Source organism: Oncorhynchus tshawytscha, linkage group LG33, assembly GCF_018296145.1.
Source record: "Oncorhynchus tshawytscha isolate Ot180627B linkage group LG33, Otsh_v2.0, whole genome shotgun sequence".
Lineage (NCBI taxonomy): Eukaryota > Metazoa > Chordata > Actinopteri > Salmoniformes > Salmonidae > Oncorhynchus > Oncorhynchus tshawytscha.
In genome coordinates this window covers 42,208,904-42,229,940 of record NC_056461.1, presented here as the reverse complement: position 1 = coordinate 42,229,940, position 21,037 = coordinate 42,208,904, and the positions used below count along the sequence as shown (strand labels likewise).

The 21,037-nt window shown below is 43.5% G+C and overlaps 3 protein-coding genes across 3 annotated transcripts in view; 2 read left to right on the top strand and 1 right to left on the bottom strand.

Annotated features, from left to right (window-relative positions):
* smad9 (SMAD family member 9) overlaps positions 1–2,335 on the top strand; it is a 23,723-nt gene extending 21,388 nt beyond the window's left edge. Inside the window, exons 6-7 of the mRNA XM_042311304.1 lie at positions 248–504; positions 2,127–2,335. Coding sequence (XP_042167238.1) covers positions 248–504; positions 2,127–2,270 — 401 coding nt within the window. The 3' untranslated portion in view covers positions 2,271–2,335. The remainder of the gene's footprint in view (positions 1–247; positions 505–2,126) is intronic.
* Positions 2,336–4,923: 2,588 nt separating this feature from the next.
* On the bottom strand, positions 4,924–7,416 carry rfxap (regulatory factor X-associated protein). Its single transcript, XM_024407058.2, has 3 exons — positions 6,573–7,416; positions 6,180–6,290; positions 4,924–5,993 (listed from the first exon to the last, which is right to left on the bottom strand). The coding sequence occupies exons 1-3, from the start codon at positions 7,008–7,010 to the stop codon at positions 5,889–5,891; spliced, it is 654 nt and encodes a 217-aa protein (XP_024262826.1). The 5' UTR covers positions 7,011–7,416; the 3' UTR covers positions 4,924–5,888.
* A 3,235-nt stretch (positions 7,417–10,651) lies between these two features.
* On the top strand, positions 10,652–16,003 carry ccna1 (cyclin A1). The gene is made up of 9 exons (XM_024407057.2): positions 10,652–10,809; positions 11,174–11,323; positions 11,402–11,621; positions 11,727–11,845; positions 12,128–12,351; positions 12,519–12,723; positions 13,208–13,321; positions 15,200–15,333; positions 15,556–16,003. Exons 2-9 carry the CDS (start codon positions 11,174–11,176, stop codon positions 15,605–15,607), a joined length of 1,218 nt encoding a protein of 405 aa, XP_024262825.1. The 5' UTR covers positions 10,652–10,809; the 3' UTR covers positions 15,608–16,003.
* Positions 16,004–21,037: the final 5,034 nt, after the last annotated feature.

Here is a 21,037-nt window from a genome sequence, read left to right as displayed (position 1 = left end):
TATTCATGTCTCTCCGTACAGCCTCTTCTCTGCCAAGACGATTGCGGATAGCAATGAGCTCAAGGATTTTAACCCTTCTGGCTCTCTCCTCCCCCCTCCAGGTGTCCATCTCTACTACGTGGGTGGTGAAGTGTAAGTGCTGAGTGAAGTGTCTGTCCAGTGACAGGTGCACGTGGGTGGTATCTTCGTGACAGCAGACTCCTAGACTCTAACTCTCTCTCTCTCCCTCTCTCTCCTCCCCCTCCAGGTGTCCATCTCTACTACGTGGGTGGTGAGGTGTACGCCGAGTGTCTGAGTGACAGCAGTATCTTCGTCCAGAGTCGTAACTGTAACTATCAGCATGGTTTCCATGCCACCACCGTGTGTAAGATCCCCAGCGGCTGTAGTCTGAAGATCTTCAACAACCAGCTGTTCGCCGAGCTCCTCTCTCAGTCCGTCAACCACGGCTTCGAGGTGGTCTACGAACTCACCAAGATGTGTACTATACGCATGAGCTTTGTCAAGGTAACTGGGGTCAGGGGTTAGAGGTCAGATGGTGAAGGGTCAGGTATTAGAGGGTGGTGGTTAGAGGTCAGGGGTGAAGGGTCAGGTGTTAAAAGGGTGGGGTTATGAGAGAGTCTGCATGGGCAGTGAATGTAGCACTGAAACTCACATTGAAACAGATGTCTGTGAGCGAAGAGAGGAGAACTGAGATGTCTACGTTGTTTCCACGGTAACTCAACACCATGTTATTCTGATACTTGGCTCTGTAGAAACGACATTGTTTAGGAGCTTCAAGAAAGAATGATGTAATAGTTAACAGCCTACAAACTTCAGATGGCATTCAATATCTTTTTTTATGTTTGCCAAATATTTCTAAATGGTTTTATGATTTGTACAAATTTGAAAGAAGTCATTATGTTGAAAGTGTTGTTTCCACGGTAACTCAACACCATGTTGTTCTGATATTTGGCTCCTGCCTGGAGTGAGAGTGTTCCAAGACCACTACACACACACATATTGGTCACGGTCGTATCTTGTTACACACACGTACACCAACACACACACCCGCGCAAATGTGTACACAAGATTCTCAAGTTGCCACACATACACACACCAAAGTCATATTCACTACGCACCAAACAGAAGAAAATGGACAGGGGGGGACTACAGGGAGGGACTACAGGGAGGAACTACAAGAGGGGAACTACAGGGAGGGACTACAGGGAGGAACTACAGGGAGGGACTACAGGGAGGAGGGAGGAACTACAAGAGGGGGAACTACAGGGAGGGACTACAGGGGGAGGAACTACAGGGAGGGGGGAACTACAGGGGGAGGGACTACATGGGGGAACTACAGGGAGGGACTACAGGGAGGAACTACAGGGGGTAGGGGACTACAGGGGGACTACAGGGGGGACTACAGGGAGGAACTACAGGGAGGGGGGAACTACAGGGAGGGACTACAGGGGGAACTACAGGGAGGGACTACATGGGGGAACTACAGGGAGGGACTACAGGGAGGAACTACAGGGGACTACAGGGGGGACTACAGGGGGAACTACAGGGGGGACTACAGGGGGAACTACAGGGGGAACTACAGGGAGGGACTACAGGGGGAACTACAGGGGGGGAACTACAGGGGGAGGAACTACAGGGAGGGAGGGGGAAACAGGGGGAACTACAGGGAGGAAACTACAGGGGGAGGGGGAACTACAGGGGGAACTACAGGGAGGAACTACAGGGAGGGACTACAGGGGGAACTACAGGGAGGAACTACAGGGGGAACTACAGGGAGGAACTACAGGGGGGAACTACAGGGAGGGACTACAGGGGGGAACTACAGGGAGGAACTACAGGGAGGAACTACCTGAACTTGTTCAATTTAGAAACTTTTTTCGTTTTCTGTTGCCAAACCCTTTTGTTTTGCTACAGTGTGCACTAATCTATACAACCCATCTGGGCCACATTCAATTGCCAAACGTTATCGAATGTTGCACATAGAAATTCCATGAATAGAGCAGATGTGATACTTTGTCTGAGAGGCATGTTTGTTCTACATAACATATTTCTATCCGAACTTTCCAAAACGTCCGGTTGAACACGTCTCTGAAAACGTTGTGTTTACTTCCTCTTCTTCTATGCAGGGCTGGGGTGCAGAGTACCACCGACAGGATGTCACCAGCACCCCCTGCTGGATAGAGGTGCACCTGCACGGCCCTCTGCAGTGGCTGGACAAAGTCCTCACACAGATGGGCTCTCCTCATAACCCCATCTCCTCCGTGTCCTAACATATACATACACACACACACACACAGAGATGTGGTCTGTCCTAAAACACACACACACACACACACACACACAGAGATGTGGTCTGTCCTGAAACACACACACACACACACACAAATCCTCTGTATCCTGACACACACACATCTTAATGGATCTATGCTTATCTCGACTGACGCTATTGAAATAGCAGCTTTTTCTTCCTGACAGGAATCAACCATTTAACATTACAAATGTTATTGAAGTTGATGACAATCAATCATACATACAGAAGTTACTGTAGCTTTCAGTTAGTCAATGTACAATGTGTCAGTGATGCAGATGCCCATTGTATTGTTTTAGCTACTCTGCTGTCTAGTTTTACTGTAAGGGCGCTGTCCAGCGTCAACCGACATCACAATATCCGTTTCATTGTGTTTTGTTTGTTTAGGTGATGTCAGAGGTGTGTAACTGTGATGGGAGCTGTCGAAAAATTGATTTGTAACGAAATAGCACATCTTTAATAAATCCCACCTGCGTTAGAAGTTCAGAACGAGAAAAGTGTAGGCTATAGTTGAAATAATAACAACACTCAAATGAGGCAATTAATAAGGATTTTTATATCAGCCAATCGAGGCGTAGATTACAACACGCGATCCAGTGTTCCAACTTGTAACACAGCTACATGACGTCATTACTAATGCAACTAGACACATCCAATGGCAATGTCCTGCACAGGTACAACACCGGGAGCCCGTTGCTGCTTTGGCAGCTCCAACGCGGTACACCTCTCCCACAACGCCTAAACAAAAAACAATGATGCTGCAAGGCAGTTGTGGGTTGAGGCAGAATGGGTTTAATCTAACCCTTCAGTGTCATTAGACTATGGTTTCAACTATCATTCAATCACCTTTTTGCTTACTGTAATCTACAGATACTGTATTCAACCACACATAGCTCTTGTTTAAATAACCCTTTAACTCACTCAAAGACAGTGGTGTGTGCCCCCTATGGCACCCTATTCCCTATATAGTGCACTACATTAGACCAGAGACCTATGGCACCCTATTCCCTATATAGTGCACTACTTTAGACCAGAGCCCTATTCCCTATATAGTGCACTACTTTAGACCAGAGCCCTATTCCCTATATAGTGCACTACTTTAGACCAGAACCCTATTCCCTATATAGTGCACTACTTTAGACCAGAACCCTATGGCACCCTATTCCCTATATAGTGCAGTAGGGTACCATTTGAGATCAAAGGAAACAGTAGTTACTAATAGATACGTATATGTCAGTGTATAAAATGGTGTTTTACGTGTTGGAAACATTATAAACATGTATTTACTGTTGTTTCTGACTGCCTTTCTGATTATTTCATTAAATATTTTTTTTTAGAATTGAAAGGATTTTGTTTTGTAGTATATTTACGATGCATGAAGGAACTGTGCTCATAGACATATGACATCTGTAATAGCATTCTCTGTGAATAAATCCGGGATTCGATCTGATTGAGCGATGTAGCTCACTTAACATTTAATTAATGGTAACTTCCGATTTGACATATCCACCGATCTCCGCCAACAGTGGAATATTGCTTTTAAAGAGGTGCAATCGTAGCCTAATTGTGCAATTGGATTGAATCCCTGCCCAAATGTATTTATTCAGAGGAAGCTATACTAGATGTTGCACTAGTGCTTCTTAAAAAAGCATAGTTAACGAGACAAACTCGACACATAGTCAAAACACAGTGTTTAATAGACATTACATAATAGGCACAGCCTGATGAGAGGAGTACCAACATTGAAGTTGACCCTATAACCACTGATCCAAGGTCAGATGTTACCAGTAGATGACTATAAGGGAAACTACTTCAGCCGTACTAACCACTGATCCAAGGTCAGATGTTACCAGTAGATGACTATAAGGGAAACTACTTCAACTGTACTAACCACTGATCCAAGGTCAGATGCCATTCCATCCTAACTTATACTCTACGCAAGAATGCAAAGCAAGAAAGCAATTAGCTATGCAAAATGGCCGCTCTTCGTACTTGCGCAACAAAAATACGCAAATGTGTCTAGACCTGCAATTTGTCACTACACATCTATGAAGGATAACCATTTTTGCTTAGCTAATTGCATTTGGTATTAATCAGGTTTGGGGTCAATTCCAATCAATTCAGAAAGTAAACCTAATTCCAAACTTTACTCATTGAAAAGCATTGAAGAAAATTGGAATTTCACTTTACTTTGTGAATTGAGTTTAAATGGAATTGACCCCAAACCTGGTATAAATAGGACTTAATGGTTAAGGATTGGTTCATAGGGTAATCTGATCCTAGATCTGTGGTTAGGGTTGTAGGTTCTACCCCAAACTACAATGGTTAAGGATCGGTTCATAGGGTAATCTGATCCTAGATCTGTGGTTAGGGTTGCAGGTTCTACCCCAAACTACAGATTACACATCACAACAAATAGATTATACTAAAGTTGTGGTCAATCCCATTTAAATTCAGAAAGTAAATTGAAAATTCCAATTCTCTTAGGAATTAGGTTTACTTCCTGACTGGAATTGACCCCAACCTTGATTTAAAAACCGAGCAGACAGCCACATAGTAGCTTTTTAGCACCCTGCCCCCCCACCCTTCAAACATCACGCTATGCCCCCCCCACACACACACACACACACACACTGAAGCATGATTGTCATTGTCACATGTAATCACAGAAAAACTGATAGCGATCCGACACAGTGAATTCAGACTTGATACATCTGTCATCTAACAACAACAACAACACAATGCTGCCTAATTATTAAACAGGAGTTTTGGTATAAAATGATATTCTTTGTCACATCTACTATCTGTGTACTACAGTCTTGTTTTCAAAATCAAATCTAAAAATTGGGCCAAAACATCAGTTTAATTAACACAGCAGACAAAACAACATTTTAAAAAACAACATTAAAACAAGTGAGTTCCCTTTTCTTTTTCTAGCTGACAGTGACATTTATAAAGCATGCGGTTTGTTTACCAACTTCAGGAATTCTATTTAACAGATTGATTGATTGATGAATGGATTGATTGATGAATGGATCGATTGATGAATGGATTGATTGGAAGCACAGTTGATGTTGATAGGAATACAGTCTCCATTCTGTCTTTACTACTCCGGTAAACGAGCCTGAATATCTTTTCGCTGGGAGTCACTAGATGGCCATGCTGTATCACCTCACCGGATGGGCAGTACATTAGGATTTCAGTTTCTGTATGTTTTTTGGGGGTAGAGGCCTACATGATTCATCGCGTAAGAAAGCAGGGAGGGAAAACCATGTGAGAACGGCTGCTCCGAGGTTTTTGGCCGAGTCCTGCACCAGTCCGAGCGGTGCACCTGACAGTTTACGTATATATCAAGTGAATGGGTCATAAGATAGTTAGGGTAATGTCAGGGTTGTGTTAAGGTTAGGGGTTAGTTAACCCCTATGAGTTAGATAGGTACTAACAACTGTGTCCTCCTGCCACCGTGATAGATGGAATAGTTCCAGAATGACTTAGCATAATTCCAGAACATTCTACATTCTAGAACCCGTGTCTGGAGGTGGACACACAGAGAGTGGCTGGCCCCTCCCCTGTTGTCCCGTTAGCAGCCCTGGAAGTCAGGCTGCGATTGGCTGTGACTTTGGGTGGTCAGGAGACGCTGCTGCTGCTGTAGAAACCTGATGACCTCAGGACTCCTCAGCAGAGACTGGGGACAGAACACACACACACACACACACACACACACACACACAGACGCTAGTGTGACGTAATGCATTGTTTGAATTCACGATACTGGTAAGTGCCATTACAGGGACTGAAAATATGCTGCACATTTCAACAACCTAAGATGTGTTAACTGCCGTGTCTATACGTGTCTGTCTGTGTGACCCACCAGTCTCTTCTGGTTGAGCACCTGTTCGATGAGGGAGGGTCTGGCCGGACGGTCCCCCACGGTGCCAAGACGCTGCTTGTTTACAGACACAGGCCTCTCCTCCAAGCTCTCCTGATCAACACACAGTACAGATCAATATATAACCATCACACATATCCCTTTAGACTAGAGCAGTATTCTTCAGTCCCAGTCCTGAGGAACCACACCAGGGTTTTGTTCCAGCCCTATCGTAACAAACCTGACTCAACGAATGATGAGTTGGATCAGATGTAATTCAGCACTGGGCTGGAACAAAACCATGCACATATTGTGGATTTCCTGGACTATGACAGAAAAACAGATGAAAGAATTACACCCGGTGTGTGTTTGTCTGTCGGCCAGGTAAACTCTTACATCTTGTTTCCCGCTGGACATAGCCTGGTCACTCTTCTTCTTCTTGTACTTGTCTTTGTACATCTTGTTACGGTGCTTCTTACACATCCAGGGTTTCCGCTGCTTGGCTACCTGGGTCGTGGTCTCCGTACAACCGTCGTACGTGCACGTTTTCGACACGTTCTCGTTCTCCCCGAATCCGTCTTCCTCGTTGAGCTCTTCGGGACTCGCCGCGCTGTCACGGGGGTCCGAGGTGTCTAAAACATCGCTCTCCTCGTCGGCATCATCCATGTCGTACGAGAACATGTTATTGTCCGATTCTTGCGGCGTGACTACATTTCTGCAGTCGACAACACCGCTTTTGTCAACGTAGTACGTCTGTCCGTCCTTGGTTAGTAGGAGCGAAATGCTCGAGTCCTTGTTGTTACCCGTTGAGGTGGAACTCTCCTCTTCACTCATGATTTAGATTAAATAATCCCCCCACGATTTTGCAGAAAAGGGATAACGTAAAACAGTTGCCCAGAGAAGTGGCCTGTCCCGTAATCTATTGATGTAACGTTAGGCTGTAGCTGGCAAAGTGTTGTGAGTTAACTCGCATGTAATTGGAAGCTAACTGGTCGACTGGCTTGACATTTCATTCACTTCCCTCTCATAGATCTGAGTGAGTCTCTGCACGAAACGATGGGATCACGCTAATTAAATAATACGGTTATAGATACCTGATCTAATGCAACATCATATAATTAACTTGAGGAAATAATTTATAAATACCCTACAAATGTTTAATCTGTAGGCTTGATGCTTCTCCTTCTCTCGCACAACAAAAACAAACGAGGACAGTCCGCCGAGAGAGAGCAGGACAGGGAAGGAGTCCTTCTTGCAGGCTGCCCTCTGCTGGTCATATCTGGAATTATCTCTCTCTCTCTCTCACACACACACACACACACACACACACACACACACACCTGCATGAAATAGATTTGTGGCATACCTGGAAATGCTCAGACAAAATGAAATGTGAAATGAAACGTGTTATGTTGATGATATAAACAGCATATATATATTTTTTTTTATCATGTTTTTTTTCAATGCAAAACATAAGAATACAAAATACAGTTTGTCAAGTCAAGAGACATACATTTTCATTCAGTAATTTTACAAATCAATTTCCATATACATCAGAACTGGGATATTTCAAAACGTCAAACCTCTCCAGCTGCAGTCAGAGGGGGGGTTATGGGGTGTATCAATATGTGTCTCTGTTGTGGGTGAGGTGGCTAGCAGGGCTGTACCTAATATACTGTAAATACCTCTACCTAAATTATGTGTTTTCAATGGGGCTTTCTCTATTCTGATTGTTTTATACTGTTCAATCAAACTTCAATCAAAAGTTTATCTCATTTGAGATCATATTCTCACTGCCACGTAGGGCTGCACGATTTTGACATCAAATCAATGTTTTAACCAAGTATTTCAACAGCGATTTCACTTGCGATTTAGATCAAAACACTGGTGAACTGTTGGAATCATGGAAATATAATAACTATTCAAACTCTATAGCCTATAATCATGGGCACTTTGAATACAGCGTTGTTTGAATTCATAGAATAAGAAATTGGAATAGTAATAGGATCTCTATGGAGGTGTTGTTGTAACGGGGTAGGGACCAAAGTGTTGGTCAGTTGTTTCCCAGGGGAGTGGGACCCTATAATCTGTCGCAACATTCAATGTTTCCTCTTACAAAAAATAAGGCCTAGATTTGTTGTCAAAATCGTGCAGCCCTACGTGACACTGTGGAAATTGGGGTGACAGTTAGCCCAGTGGTTAGAGTATTGGACCAGTAACTGGAAGGTTGCTGAATAGAATCCCTGAGCTGACAAGGTAAAAATCTGTCGTTCTGCCCCCTGAACAGGCAGTTACCCCACTGTTCCTAGGCCGTCATTGTAAATAAGAATTTATTCTTAACCCACTTGCCTAGTTAAATAAAGGTAAAATAAATGTAAAAAATAACCTGTTTAACCTGACAAAAGAACACTGTGGCGATAATAGTCACTGAGGTGTCAGGATAAAACCCTCGGTAGAGGGGCTCAGTGAATGTTGTGTGGAATGTCAGCGTGTCAGAGATGACTCTGTAGTAGGACAGTGTTCCAGCCAACCAGTCCAGAAACACTGCTACTCTGTGTGAGAGGGAGGAGGAGGGGACAGATATTAAAGTGCTCTCCTTATTATAAAAAACTTGATTATTAGAGTAATTTAAGCAGGACAGTATCCAAGACTTGTCAATGTATCCAAACTCTGTCATCAAGGCAAAGGGTGGCTATTTTAACACTTTACGTTGTTCTACATGATTACATGTGTTATTTCATAGTGTTGATGTCTTCACTGTTGTTCTACATGATTCCTGCTGCTGTGGTACTCTTCCCCCTGCCATAGCCCCTCACATTAGTGCCACAAACTAAAAAAAAGATGATGTGCAGGTTGGCGGTAGAAATTTGAGTATAAAATGTTTAATTAAAGCATTATTTAATTTGTTATTATTCTTTTGCCATTTATTCTGTTACCAGTCATTTTTACATGTAAATATTATATTTTGATTAATATAAGTATGTCTTATTTTGGAACTAACTATTAGCTTCCAAAATGTATGTAATGACATCCCTGTCTGTCCGATAACAGGCTCTGATGGTATGGCTTGTCCTGCACTGTGTTTACAGGCCAGAGTGTATAAGAGTAGCACAGAATGAGTCATAATACCCATGAAACCTTGCAGTCAAACAAGGAAATGGTTCCAATTATTTTTCCACCATTCATGTTTCCCATGGGGGGATTTTAGAAACACTTCAAATAAGGGCAGTGTTTCATGTAAGTTTACCCTGGTGTGACATTTTGATAACCATGTAAATCCCTCTAGGACAAGGTGACTTTTATCAGAACGTCATGCCACGGTAAGCCTAAATGAAACACAGACCTTATTTTAAGTTTCTAAAATCGCCCCATAGGAAAAAATGAACGATTGTAAAATCCTTTTTTCACCATTATTTTTTTCCCATGGGCGATTTTAGAAACTTAAAATAAGGTCTGTGTTTATTAGGTTTTCTGGGTATTGTAACGGTATTGTAATCGTTCCTGCCGCACGAGCGTGCTTTTGCAGCACAGTCGATAGCGCGCCGGACCTCGCCGGACCTCTAAATTCTCCACCTCCCAATCAATTCAATTCAATTCAATTCAAGGGCTTTATTGGCATGGGAAACATGTGTTAACATTGCCAATCACCCCCAGCCATACTCACTTACGTTTGAATGTGGAGTAATGAGTAGGAATCTGTTTTTCAAATTTAAAAGTGATTGCTTTTGATTTTTTTTTTTTTAAACGCTTAATCTGCCTTCCCAATGAGAACTAATTAGAACATTCCGAGATATAGTTTATGGAAAAGAGAAGTTGCATTGCTGCTTGGTTGACAACCTGACCCGAGCAGGGTGCATCTCCCTCACCGGTTTAAGCTCGGTCACGTGACGGATCATTGCCCGGTTCAACCGGGTGCCAGTTTAATAGAAACCCTAAATGAGTCTGGCTAGCCAGGCAAATCATCTCTCTGAAACACTAATAGATTTTGATCATAAAAATATCAATGATCATTCAGTTCATGGCAACGTTTTCTTTTGAGATTGTAGACTAATATTGCTTGTAAACATATACGCACGCTGCGCGCAAACTATGAGCGTCTTCATGTTGCTATGGAAACGTTACCACGTGGTCTCGTCGTCGGCTGTGATTGGACCGCGCAACTGAGAGAGTCCTCACATTGCGATGGAAACGTCACCACGTGGTCTCGTCGTCGGCTGTGATTGGACCGCGCAACTGAGAGAGTCCTCACATTGCGATGGAAACGTCACCACGTGGTCTCGTCGTCGGCTGTGATTGGACCGCGCAACTGAGAGCGGTTCGGACTTCGATTGATATTTGTGTAAATCAGAAACAGCTGAGTTTTACACAGCAACATCTGAAACAGCTGAGTTTTACACAGTAACATCTGAAACAGCTGAGTTTTACACAGTAACATCTGAAACAGCTGAGTTTTACACATCAACATCTGAGTTTTACACAGCAACAGCTGTAACAGCTGATCAGTGGGTTCATCCGAATGAGACAAACCTGCATGCACAGGCCAATATAAACCGCTGGGAGGTAGCTAGTCCACGACAAAATAATTTAGTCTTCTCTAGTTTGTGCATCATCGGCTGTGTAACACGCAACTAAGGTTTGTGGCATTTATATTTAAAATACAAAAATATCAATTGAAACTGTTCAATTGCAAGCTACCTTAAAGCCAAACATTTGAAGCGTTGGCTAACAAATCGTGCACACACACTGTATTTTTATTTATTTATTTTTAACTTTGTTTTGGTGGTCTTTGCGATAATAGTTTAGCTAACCAGCCAGCTGAACTTTTATTTGTGTATAATAATTCAAGTCGACCTGCGAACGTGTTAAACCCCTCCGGTAGTCATGGCAGCCAGTTTATACAGATCCACTAGGTACATTTAGGTTTGTTTTTTTTACCCTCCTGATGTATAATACCCTCTACTTATAGTTGTTTTTAACTTATTTTTTATTTTATAAAGATGAACTTCAGCTCTGTCGCCCGTCTTAGTAGCCAAGAAAATGTTCTGGCCTCAAATAGGATGGATTCATCCCGTATGGACAGGGCTAAACAGAGGACTATACTCGGCGTTTTAACAGAAAACGAACAACACAGTCGATCTTTTGGTCAGGTGAGTAGTTTTGAGGTTTTTTATTTATTTCTGCGTCAAGTCTCTTCATATTGGCTAATCACTTTTTTATTTTTTTAGGGAGTTATTTTTTCCAAACGTGGCTCTATTTTGGACAATTCCCACACCAATCTCCTGGGTTGTCCCTCAAGCTCTAGCGCTGACATCTATGTGGATGAGCCATGTGAGGTCGTCATCCCAGCCTCTGGTGAACTAGTGGCTGCAGAGCCTCAGGTGGTGGATGAGGAAACTGCTGCTATGCAACATAGAGATTTGCGTCTCTTCCTGGACCTGAGCTCAGGTGAGGTCGGCCTTTGGTGCCATTACACACCAAGGGCGCAACGACTCATCACCATGTCAACTTTCACAGCACCGACTCATTTAATAGTAAACTTTTGTTTTGCAGGGTCATGCATGGACACCTCTATGCAGTCGCTGCCAGATAACGAGGCTGTCACCACTCAGAATGCCATGTGTCTGGCAGAATATTCTGAGGACATCCACAAACACTTACGCAAGACTGAAGTGCGCACTCGTTCAAGCAATACGGCTACTAGTTTAAATGTCTTCTATGCCTCTGACTTAAGGGCATCTGTTAAATGAAATGCACTGTTCACCCCCCCTACCCCATTGTGGCTTCACACGCCAGCACTTTAGTTGTAGCTTGGCTGGCTTTTTGTATATATTTACTTTATCCTGCTGTTAACCTCACACCAGCTACATATAAATGTTCTTTAGATTTGCCTGTTTTTTAAATTGCTTTAACTGAAGGTGGTGGTAAAGTCTCTTTCTAACCCTCTGTCCCAGATTAAGTGCCATCCGAAGTCTGGCTACATGCGGAAGCAGCCGGATATCACCAACTGCATGCGTGTAATCCTGGTGGACTGGCTGGTGGAGGTCGGCCAGGAGTACAAGCTGTGTGGGGAGACGATCTACCTGGCTGTCAACTACATGGACCGCTTCCTCTCCTGCATGTCTGTACTCCGGGGCAAGCTGCAGCTGGTGGGCACCGCTGCACTGCTGCTGGCTGCGTAAGTCGCGTTACAAATTCAGTATAATTTTTGTAAACAAACTCTATCTGTTTACAATACTAGGCCTGGCGGTAGTCCTGCCACGAGTAATCTGTAGGGAAGGTGGTTCACTCTCAGCTGTGGTAAATGGGCTTTTTTTGTTTAGTGCTAACCCTTTTCTCTGGTAGTAAATACGAGGAGATCTACCCTCCGGAGGTGGATGACTTTGTGTACATCACAGATGACACTTACACCAAGAAGCAGCTGCTTCGTATGGAACACTTCCTGCTGAAGGTGTTGGCCTTCGACATGACCGCCCCCACCACACACCAGTTCCTCCGCCATTTCCTCACCGTCCAAGCAGTTTGCTTCAAGACTGAGAGCCTTGCCCTGGTACTTACAGAGAACTGGATACTCATGTCTGACTGCTTGATAGCTGTGCCATGTTTTTGAAATGTGCCTTTAGGCTAGCAGCATGGTATCAGGGTACATGACTCAGTACTCTGACCCAAGTGTTCAATCGTTTAGTCACTCTTGTAAGAATGTGTTCTCACCTGGTTAAATAAAACCCAATGGGTTAACCCTGTAGGGAGACCCAAGTCCTCAGGGTCCCGATTGGTGAAACACTTTCGCCCTAGAACACACTTGACTCAAATCAACTAATCATGCTCTTCAGTTAAATGCAATTTGTTTATCAGGTGTGTTTGCTGGGGGAGAGTGACACCAATCAGGTCCCTGAGAGCTGGAATTGCCCAGGCCTGATGTGAAGTGTTTCACCCCAGCTGACTAAATGGCTTATCAACATTATTAATTTAATGTGCAGGAGTGTTTTGTTGCAGTTAACAAGTGTTTTTGTTGTTAATGTCACTACTCTCAGTATGTGGCAGAGCTGAGCATGTTGGAAGTGGATCCATTCCTGCACTACTTCCCCTCTATGGTGGCAGCTGCTGCTTTCTGTCTGGCCAACTACACCCTCAACAGGTCCCTCTGGGTAAGACGTGCCTGTCTGCTGTACTCTGATGGCCATTGGTCTCATGCTCTTATGCTGACTGTTGCATCATCACTCTGGGGTAAACCCCCCCTCCCCCACCTAGGACTAGTGCCTGTTCTGACCTTAAATCAAGAATACTAACTCGTATATGCATTTTATCCTGGTGTGGTAATTACTCTATCAGGAATGTGATTTCCCTTTTAGACATTGTTCTCATAAGTAGGCTATATATATTTAAAAAAATAACGTCCTCCCTGTCAACTGCGTTTAATTTTCAGCAGACTTCATGTGTAAATATTTGTATGAATGTAATGAGATACAACAACTGAGACAAACTGAACAAGTTCCACAAACATGTAAATAACAAATTGAATAATGTGTCCCTGAACAAAGGGGGTCAAAAGTAAGTCAGTATCTGGTGTGGCCACCAGCTGCATTAAGTACTGCAGTGCATCTCCTCATGGACTGCACCAGATTTGCCAGTTCTTGCTATGAGATGTTACCCCAGTCTTCCAACAAGGCACCTGCATGTTCCTGGACATTTCTAGAGGGAGTGGACCTAGCCCTCACCCTCTGATCCAACAGGTTCCAGAGGTGCTCAATGGGATTGAGATCCAGGCTCTTCGCTGGCCATGGCAGAACACTGACATTCCTGTTTTTCAGGAAATCACGCACAGAATGAGCAGTAGAGTTGGTGGTATTGTCATGCTGGATGGTTATGTCAGGATGAGCCTGCAGGAAGGGTACCACATGAGGGAGGAGGATGTCTTCCCTGTAACGCATAGCATTGAGACTGTCTGCAATGACAACCTGCTCAGTCCGATGATGCTGTGACACCCCCCCCCAGACCATGACGGACCCTCCAGCTCGATCCCGCTCCAGAGTACAGCCCTCGGTGTAACGCTCATTCCTTCAAAGATAAACACAAATCTGACCATCAGCCCTGGTGAGACACAACTGCGAAGAGTACTTTTTGCTAGTCCTGCCTGGGTCCAGTGACAAGTGGGTTTGTGACCCATAGGCACTGTTGCTGGTGAGGATCTGCCTTACAACAGGCCTACAAACCCTCTGTCCACAATAGGCTGGACTGTCAGAGCACTGGAGGGATTTGTGCGTTTGTGGTATAACTCGGGCAGTGGTTGCCATCCTGTACCTGTCCCGCAGGTGTGATGTTTCGGCTGTACTGATCCTCTGCAGGTGTTACACGTAATCTGCCACTGCGAGGACGATCAGCTGTCCATCCTGTAGCGCTGTCTTAGGCTTCTCACAGTACAGACATTGCAATTTATTGCCCTGGCGACATCTGCAGTCCTCATGCCTCCTTGCAGTATGCCTAAGACACGTTCAAGCAGATGAGCAGGGACCCTGGGCATCCTTGATTTTTAGTCAGTAGAAAGGTCTCTTTAGTGTTAAGTTTTCATAACTGTGACCTTTAATTGCTTCCCACTAAGCTGTTAGTGTCTTAACAACCGTTCCACAGGTGCATGTTCATTAATTGTTTATGGTTCATTGAAGAAGCATGGGAAGTGTTTAAACCCTTTACAATGAAGATCTGAAATTACTTGGACTTTTATATTATCTTTGTAAGACCGGGTCCTGAAAGGGATGTTTCTTTTTTTGTTGCTGAGTTTAGAAAGTCCTACACCAGGTGGGTGCAGTGACATGTTTGACTGTCAGTCCTAGTATGGATGCAAGGAGCAAGTTAGGGTGGAGGTCCTTGCTCAAGGGCACATCGGCATATTTTTCACCTTGTCGGCTCGGGTATTTGCAAAGCGTCCTTTCGGTTAATGCCCATTACTCTAACTGCTAGGCTACCTGATTCCCTAGTTAGACTGGTTTGACTCGCTTAACTCACCGTGTGGCATCTGTTTTTTCCAGCCTGACGCCCTGTACACCTTCACTGGCTACACCCTGGCAGAGATTGTACCCTGCCTCAAGGACCTCCACAAGATGTACCTCAGTGCCTACAGTCGCCCCCAACAGGCCATCAGGGAGAAGTACAAGGGCTCAAAGTGAGTTGGTTATCTGTACTATTTATTTGTTTACTATTAGTCCTTAAACATAACCATGGTGTCTAACCTTTTAACCATGTCTGTCTTTAGCCACAGCAATACTCCTGGGTTGTGTTCACTACCTGAACCTGTCCAATAACACTTGTTTCCTGTTGCTAAACTTTTCACTTTTTTTTTTTAATCCTACCATGAACATCTGCTGATTGGCTCTCCTCTCTGCAGGTTTGGCAACGTGTCTATGCTAAGTCCTCCTGGGGATCTGCCTTTTTACTGAAGTGGCTGGGAAATGACTGACAACACAGCTCTTAGCTCCCTCAGTAGATGCCTACTGGATAACTTATTTGTATTGCTTTTAATCTTTTTAAATGAATTTATCTTATTAACACTTTGTTCTAGCTAGCTATTTATGTAGGTAGCTATCAAGTAAACGCAATGATAATAGTAACTTGTTGACTTCACTCTAGAATGCCTACAAGTGTTTTAGTACTAGTCTGTAAGCTCAGGACTTAACCAATACCTTTTTTTTTTTTTTTTTTTTTCAAAACTGGTGGTTGAATCTTTGTTTACTGAACGAAGTCATTTTTGCTTTTGGTCACTGCCACACAATCATGGACCTCTGGCTGCATCTTGTATGTTGCATCATGTGATTAAAGGAAACAAGTTGCCTATAGTTTGGCCTCAGCATTGCATTACTCTGCTTCTCAGTCCTCAGCCTTGACACTGGGAGCTTTCATGCTTTCCTTCTCTCAGTTTGGTCATGGCTGTGGGCTCTTTCCACTGCTCTGGGGATTTGGTTGTATTACATTTAGCTACATTCATAATTGGTAAGAGAAGAACATAAAATGAACCTTCCTACGCTGCAATATTGAACGTGTCCCAGTGGAGCATAAACGGTTTCCTCACTTGTCTGCCATTACTGGAACTGTCTCCATGTAGCTGGCTGCAGCCCACTACAGTATGAGCCGTAACCCAGCGGGCCAATGGGGAAATAGTTCCAACAGTTTTCCCACAGGGGATTTTGACACTCAATGGCTGTTTTTCATGTGGACTTGCTCTGACTGAACTCTCGGACAAGACGACTAATCGTTATTTGCCTGTATTTAACCCACATCTAATGTGGCTCAGAACTACAGATGCCATGACTGCAGACTCAAGTCAATGGACTCTGGATGACCTGTTAGCTAGATTTGAACAATTCTGAACTGTAGCTGTTTTTTGTTGACAATACCTGTTAGAGGTGTCAGCTGAAGATGGCTAGCAGGGATTTGTAGTCTAGCATGTCTAATTTGACGCTAAGCAATTTTGAATATACATAGCTCAGACTACGTTAAAACACCTTGTCTGGAAAAGATTTACGTGGTTATCAACGTCATACCAGGCTTAGCCTACACAATACACAGCCCTGATTTTTAAGTGCTATACAGCGGTCGTCACTACAGTAGTTACCACAGCCACAAAGTCTAAATTATCCATCATTAAAAAGGAATGAAAACGACGCGCTCGTAGAAAGAACAGCAAAAGCTCCATCAAACTGAGTCGTGGATATCTTTCTGTTTTCCCCTGATGGCGTATTTGTCCGATTGTAATGAAAAGCAAAGAACAATTACAGTTGCGTGTCTTCATATCGCCCACCACACCTGTTTTATTTGAAACCTCTAGCCATAGTTGAACATAACGTTGACATCAGTCAACATGTACTTGGCGTAGACTACCAGGGTCAGACTGGGACAAAAAGCCAATCCTGGCATTTTAGCCATATCACATCTGAGCCGTCTCTGCTAAGCCTAGCATCCTTTCCCACAGCACTGGTACCCTGAGACCAGGGGAACCACGCTTCCTGTCATAGAACGATGCCGGGACTAGTTTATGTGGATGCAGATTTCCAGCATTTTGCTTCGTTTGACACATTAATAAACCATTTACTAATCATGAGTAAAGTAATTTTGCAGTCCCTAATGTGAGTGCTGTTTCTACTTTATAAATGCTTTGAGGGCCGCGCGCGTATGCTTATCTTTCTGCCAAGAAGTGACAGGCCTCTCAGCCAATGAAATAAGAGGGAAATAGGAAAGACTTTTCAGCCTTCAGTAGTGGTGGCTATGTAATGTAATCCGACACCAGTCACTTCGTTAAAACAGCTCATAAACCCACTCGATGGACGGAAGAAACTGATTCAAAAGGAAATAAACATAAAACAATTAAAATACTCCCCGATTTGACCATTGTAATAAATGATGGCTTGTGTTAAATAAAAAGCACTGTATAAATGTCTAGTAGATGGCTATTGCCTTAAGTATGTGTGATAAAAGACAATTTAATGATTTATTAGGCTATATTGCAAGTAGCCTAGTAACTAAATGTTCTCCCGATTCCCCCCTTCCCTAATTAGTATATTTCATACACTGCAGTCGTGGACAAAAATTGAGAATGACACAAATATTAATTTTCACAAGGTCTGCTGCCTCAATTTGTATGATGGCAATTTGAATATACTCCAGAATGTTGAGTGATCAGATGAATTGCAATGATTGCAAATTCCCCAATTAACTAAATCCCCTAAAAACATTTCCACTGCATTTCAGCCCTGCCACAAAAGGACCAGCTGACATGTCAGTGATTCTCTCCTTAACACAGGTGCGAGTGTTGACGAGGACAAGGCTGGAGATCACTCTGTCATGTTGATTGAGTTCAAAAGGAGGCTGGTGCTTGTTCTTCCTCTGTCAACCATGGTTACCTGCAAGGAGACATGTGCCGTCATCATTGCTTTGCACAAAAAGGGCTTCACAGGCAAGGATATTGCTGCCAGTAAGATTGCACCTAAATCAACCATTTATTGGATCATCAAGAACTTCAAGGAGAGTGGTTCAATTGTTGTGAAGAAGGCTTCAGGGCGCCCAAGAAAGTCCATCAAGCGCCAGGATCATCTCCTAAAGTTGGTTCAGCTGCAGGATCGGGCACCACCAGTACAGAGCTTGCTCAGGAATGGCAGCAGGCAGGTGTGAGTGCATCTGCACGCACAGTGAGGTGAAGTCTTTTGGAGGATGGCCTGGTGTCAAGAAGGGCAGCAAAGAAGCCACTTCTCTCCAGGAAAAACATCAGTGACCGACTGATATTCTGCAAAAGGTACAGGGATTGGACTGATGAGGACTGGGGTAAAGTCATTTTCTCTGATGAATGCCCTTTCCGATTGTTTGGGGTATCTGGAAAAAAGCTTGTCCGGAAAAGACAAGGTGAGCGCTACCATCAGTCCTGTGTCATGCCAACAGTAAAGCATCCTGAGACCATTCATGTGTGTGGTTGCTTCTCAGCCAAGGGAGTGGGCTCACTCACAATTTTGCCAAAGAACACATCCATGAATAAAGAATGGTACAAACACATCCTCCGATAGCAGCTTCTCCCAACCATCCAGAAACAGTTTGGTGACGAACAATGCCTTTTCCAGCATGATGGAGCACCTTGCCATAAGGCAAAAGTGCTACCTAAGTGGCTCAGGGAACAAAACATCGATATTTTGGGTCCATGGCCAGGAAACTCCCTAGACCTTAAATCCCATTGAGAACTTGTGGTCAATCCTCAAGAGGCGGGTGGACAAACAAAACCCCACAAATTCTGACAAACTCCAAGCATTGATTATGCAAGAATAGGATGCCACCAGTCAGGATGTGGCCCAGAAGTTAATTGACAGCATGCCAGGGCGGATTGCAGAGGTGTTGAAAAAGAAGGGTCAACACTGCAAATATGGACTCTTTGCATCAACTTCATGTAATTGTCAATAAAAGCCTTTGACACTTATGAAATGCTTGTAATTATACTTCAGTATTCCATAGTACCATCTGACAAAAATATCTAAAAAACACTGAAGCAGAAAACTTTGTGGAAATTAATACACGACTGTATACAGCCTAGAATGAGCAGATGGAGCAGATGGAGCAGATGGAGAATGAGCAGATGGAGAATGAGCAGATGGAGCAGATGGAGAATGAGCAGATGGAGATTTAGCAGATGGAGAGGATGGAGAATGAGCAGATGGAGAAGATGGAGATAAGCAGATGGAAAATGAGCAGATGGAGAATAAGCAGATGGAGAATGAGCAGATGGAGAAATGCGCCATCCTGAATGCGCAGGATGCGCTGTTCCATCTTATGGTCAGAAAATCATGGAATTGTAATATTGTGTTTTTCCTTTTTAAATATAGTATCAATCACTTAATAAAATCTACATTTCAGCCATGATCAGAATTAGGCCTATCCTTCAGCGAGTCTCTCTGTGTGCAGCATCTGCATGTGTACAGCAGGTAGCCTATATAATGATAGACTAGCTATATAGCCAATTCAAAACATACAGTTGAAGTCAGAATTTTACATACACCTTAGCCAAATACATTTAAACTCCGTTTTTCACAATTCCTGACATTTAATCCTATTAAACAATCCCTGTTTTAGGTCAGTTAGGATCACCACTTTATTTTAATGATGTGAAATGTCTGAATAATAGTAGAGAGAAGGATTTATTTCAGCTTTTGTTTATTTCATCAAATTCCAAGTGGGTCAGAAGTTTACATACACTCAATTAGTATTTGGTAGCATTGCCTTTATATTGTTTAACTTGGGTCAAACGTTTTGGGTAGCCTTCCACAAGCTTCCCACAATAAGTTGAGTGAATTTTGGCCTCACAACTGCAGACCACGTATAACCACGCCAGCCCAGGTCCTCCACATCCGGCTTCTTCATCTGCGGGATCATCTGAGACCAGGCACCTGATGAAACTCAGGAATTTTTCTGCCTGTAATACTGCCCTTTTGTGGGCAAAGACTCATTCTGATTGTCTGGGCCTGGCTCCCCAGTGGGTGGGCCTATGCCTTCCCATGCCCACCCATAGCTGTGCCCCTGCCCAGTCATGTAAAATCCATAGATTAGGTCCTAATTCATTTATTTTTTTATTGACTGTTGTTCTTATATGAACTGTAGCTCAGTAAAATAGTTGAAATTGTTACATGTTATGGTTACATTCAGTATTTTTAGCTGTAGGCCTCAGTATTAATTCCATTGACTCATTGTCACCGTTCTATAAAACAAATATTCTCAGAAAAGCCTAATTGACAAATAACTTCCATGCTGTGCATAGATCTCCCCTGAAACATAAACATTTTAGTCTTGTAAAGTTATAGATAACATGTTTTAGTTAGCTACCTTCCTTTGAAGTAGCCTACCGTATGTATCCATTGTATCCCTGATTCATAGAATGAGTGAATAACTGTATAAAGACATACAAGTATTTGGTTAATGTGATAACCTTTCATTTCAGGGGTGGCCAACTGTCGTCCAGGAGACCTACTGGATGTGCAGGCTTTTATTCCAGCCCTGCTCTAACATTCCACACTGTAGCCTAAACATCAGCCCTGGTCTAACACAGCACACTGTAGCCTAAACATCTGCCCTGGTCTAATACTCCACACTGTAGCCTAAACATCAGCCCTGGTCTAATACTCCACACTGTAGCCTAAACATCAGCCCTGGTCTAATACTCCACACTGTAGCCTAAACATCAGCCCTGGTCTAATACTCCACACTGTAGCCTAAACATCAGCCCTGGTCTAATACTCCACACTGTAGCCTAAACATCAGCCCTGGTCTAATACTCCACACTGTAGCCTAAACATCAGCCCTGGTCTGTCTCACCACACTGTAGCCTAAACATCAGCCCTGGT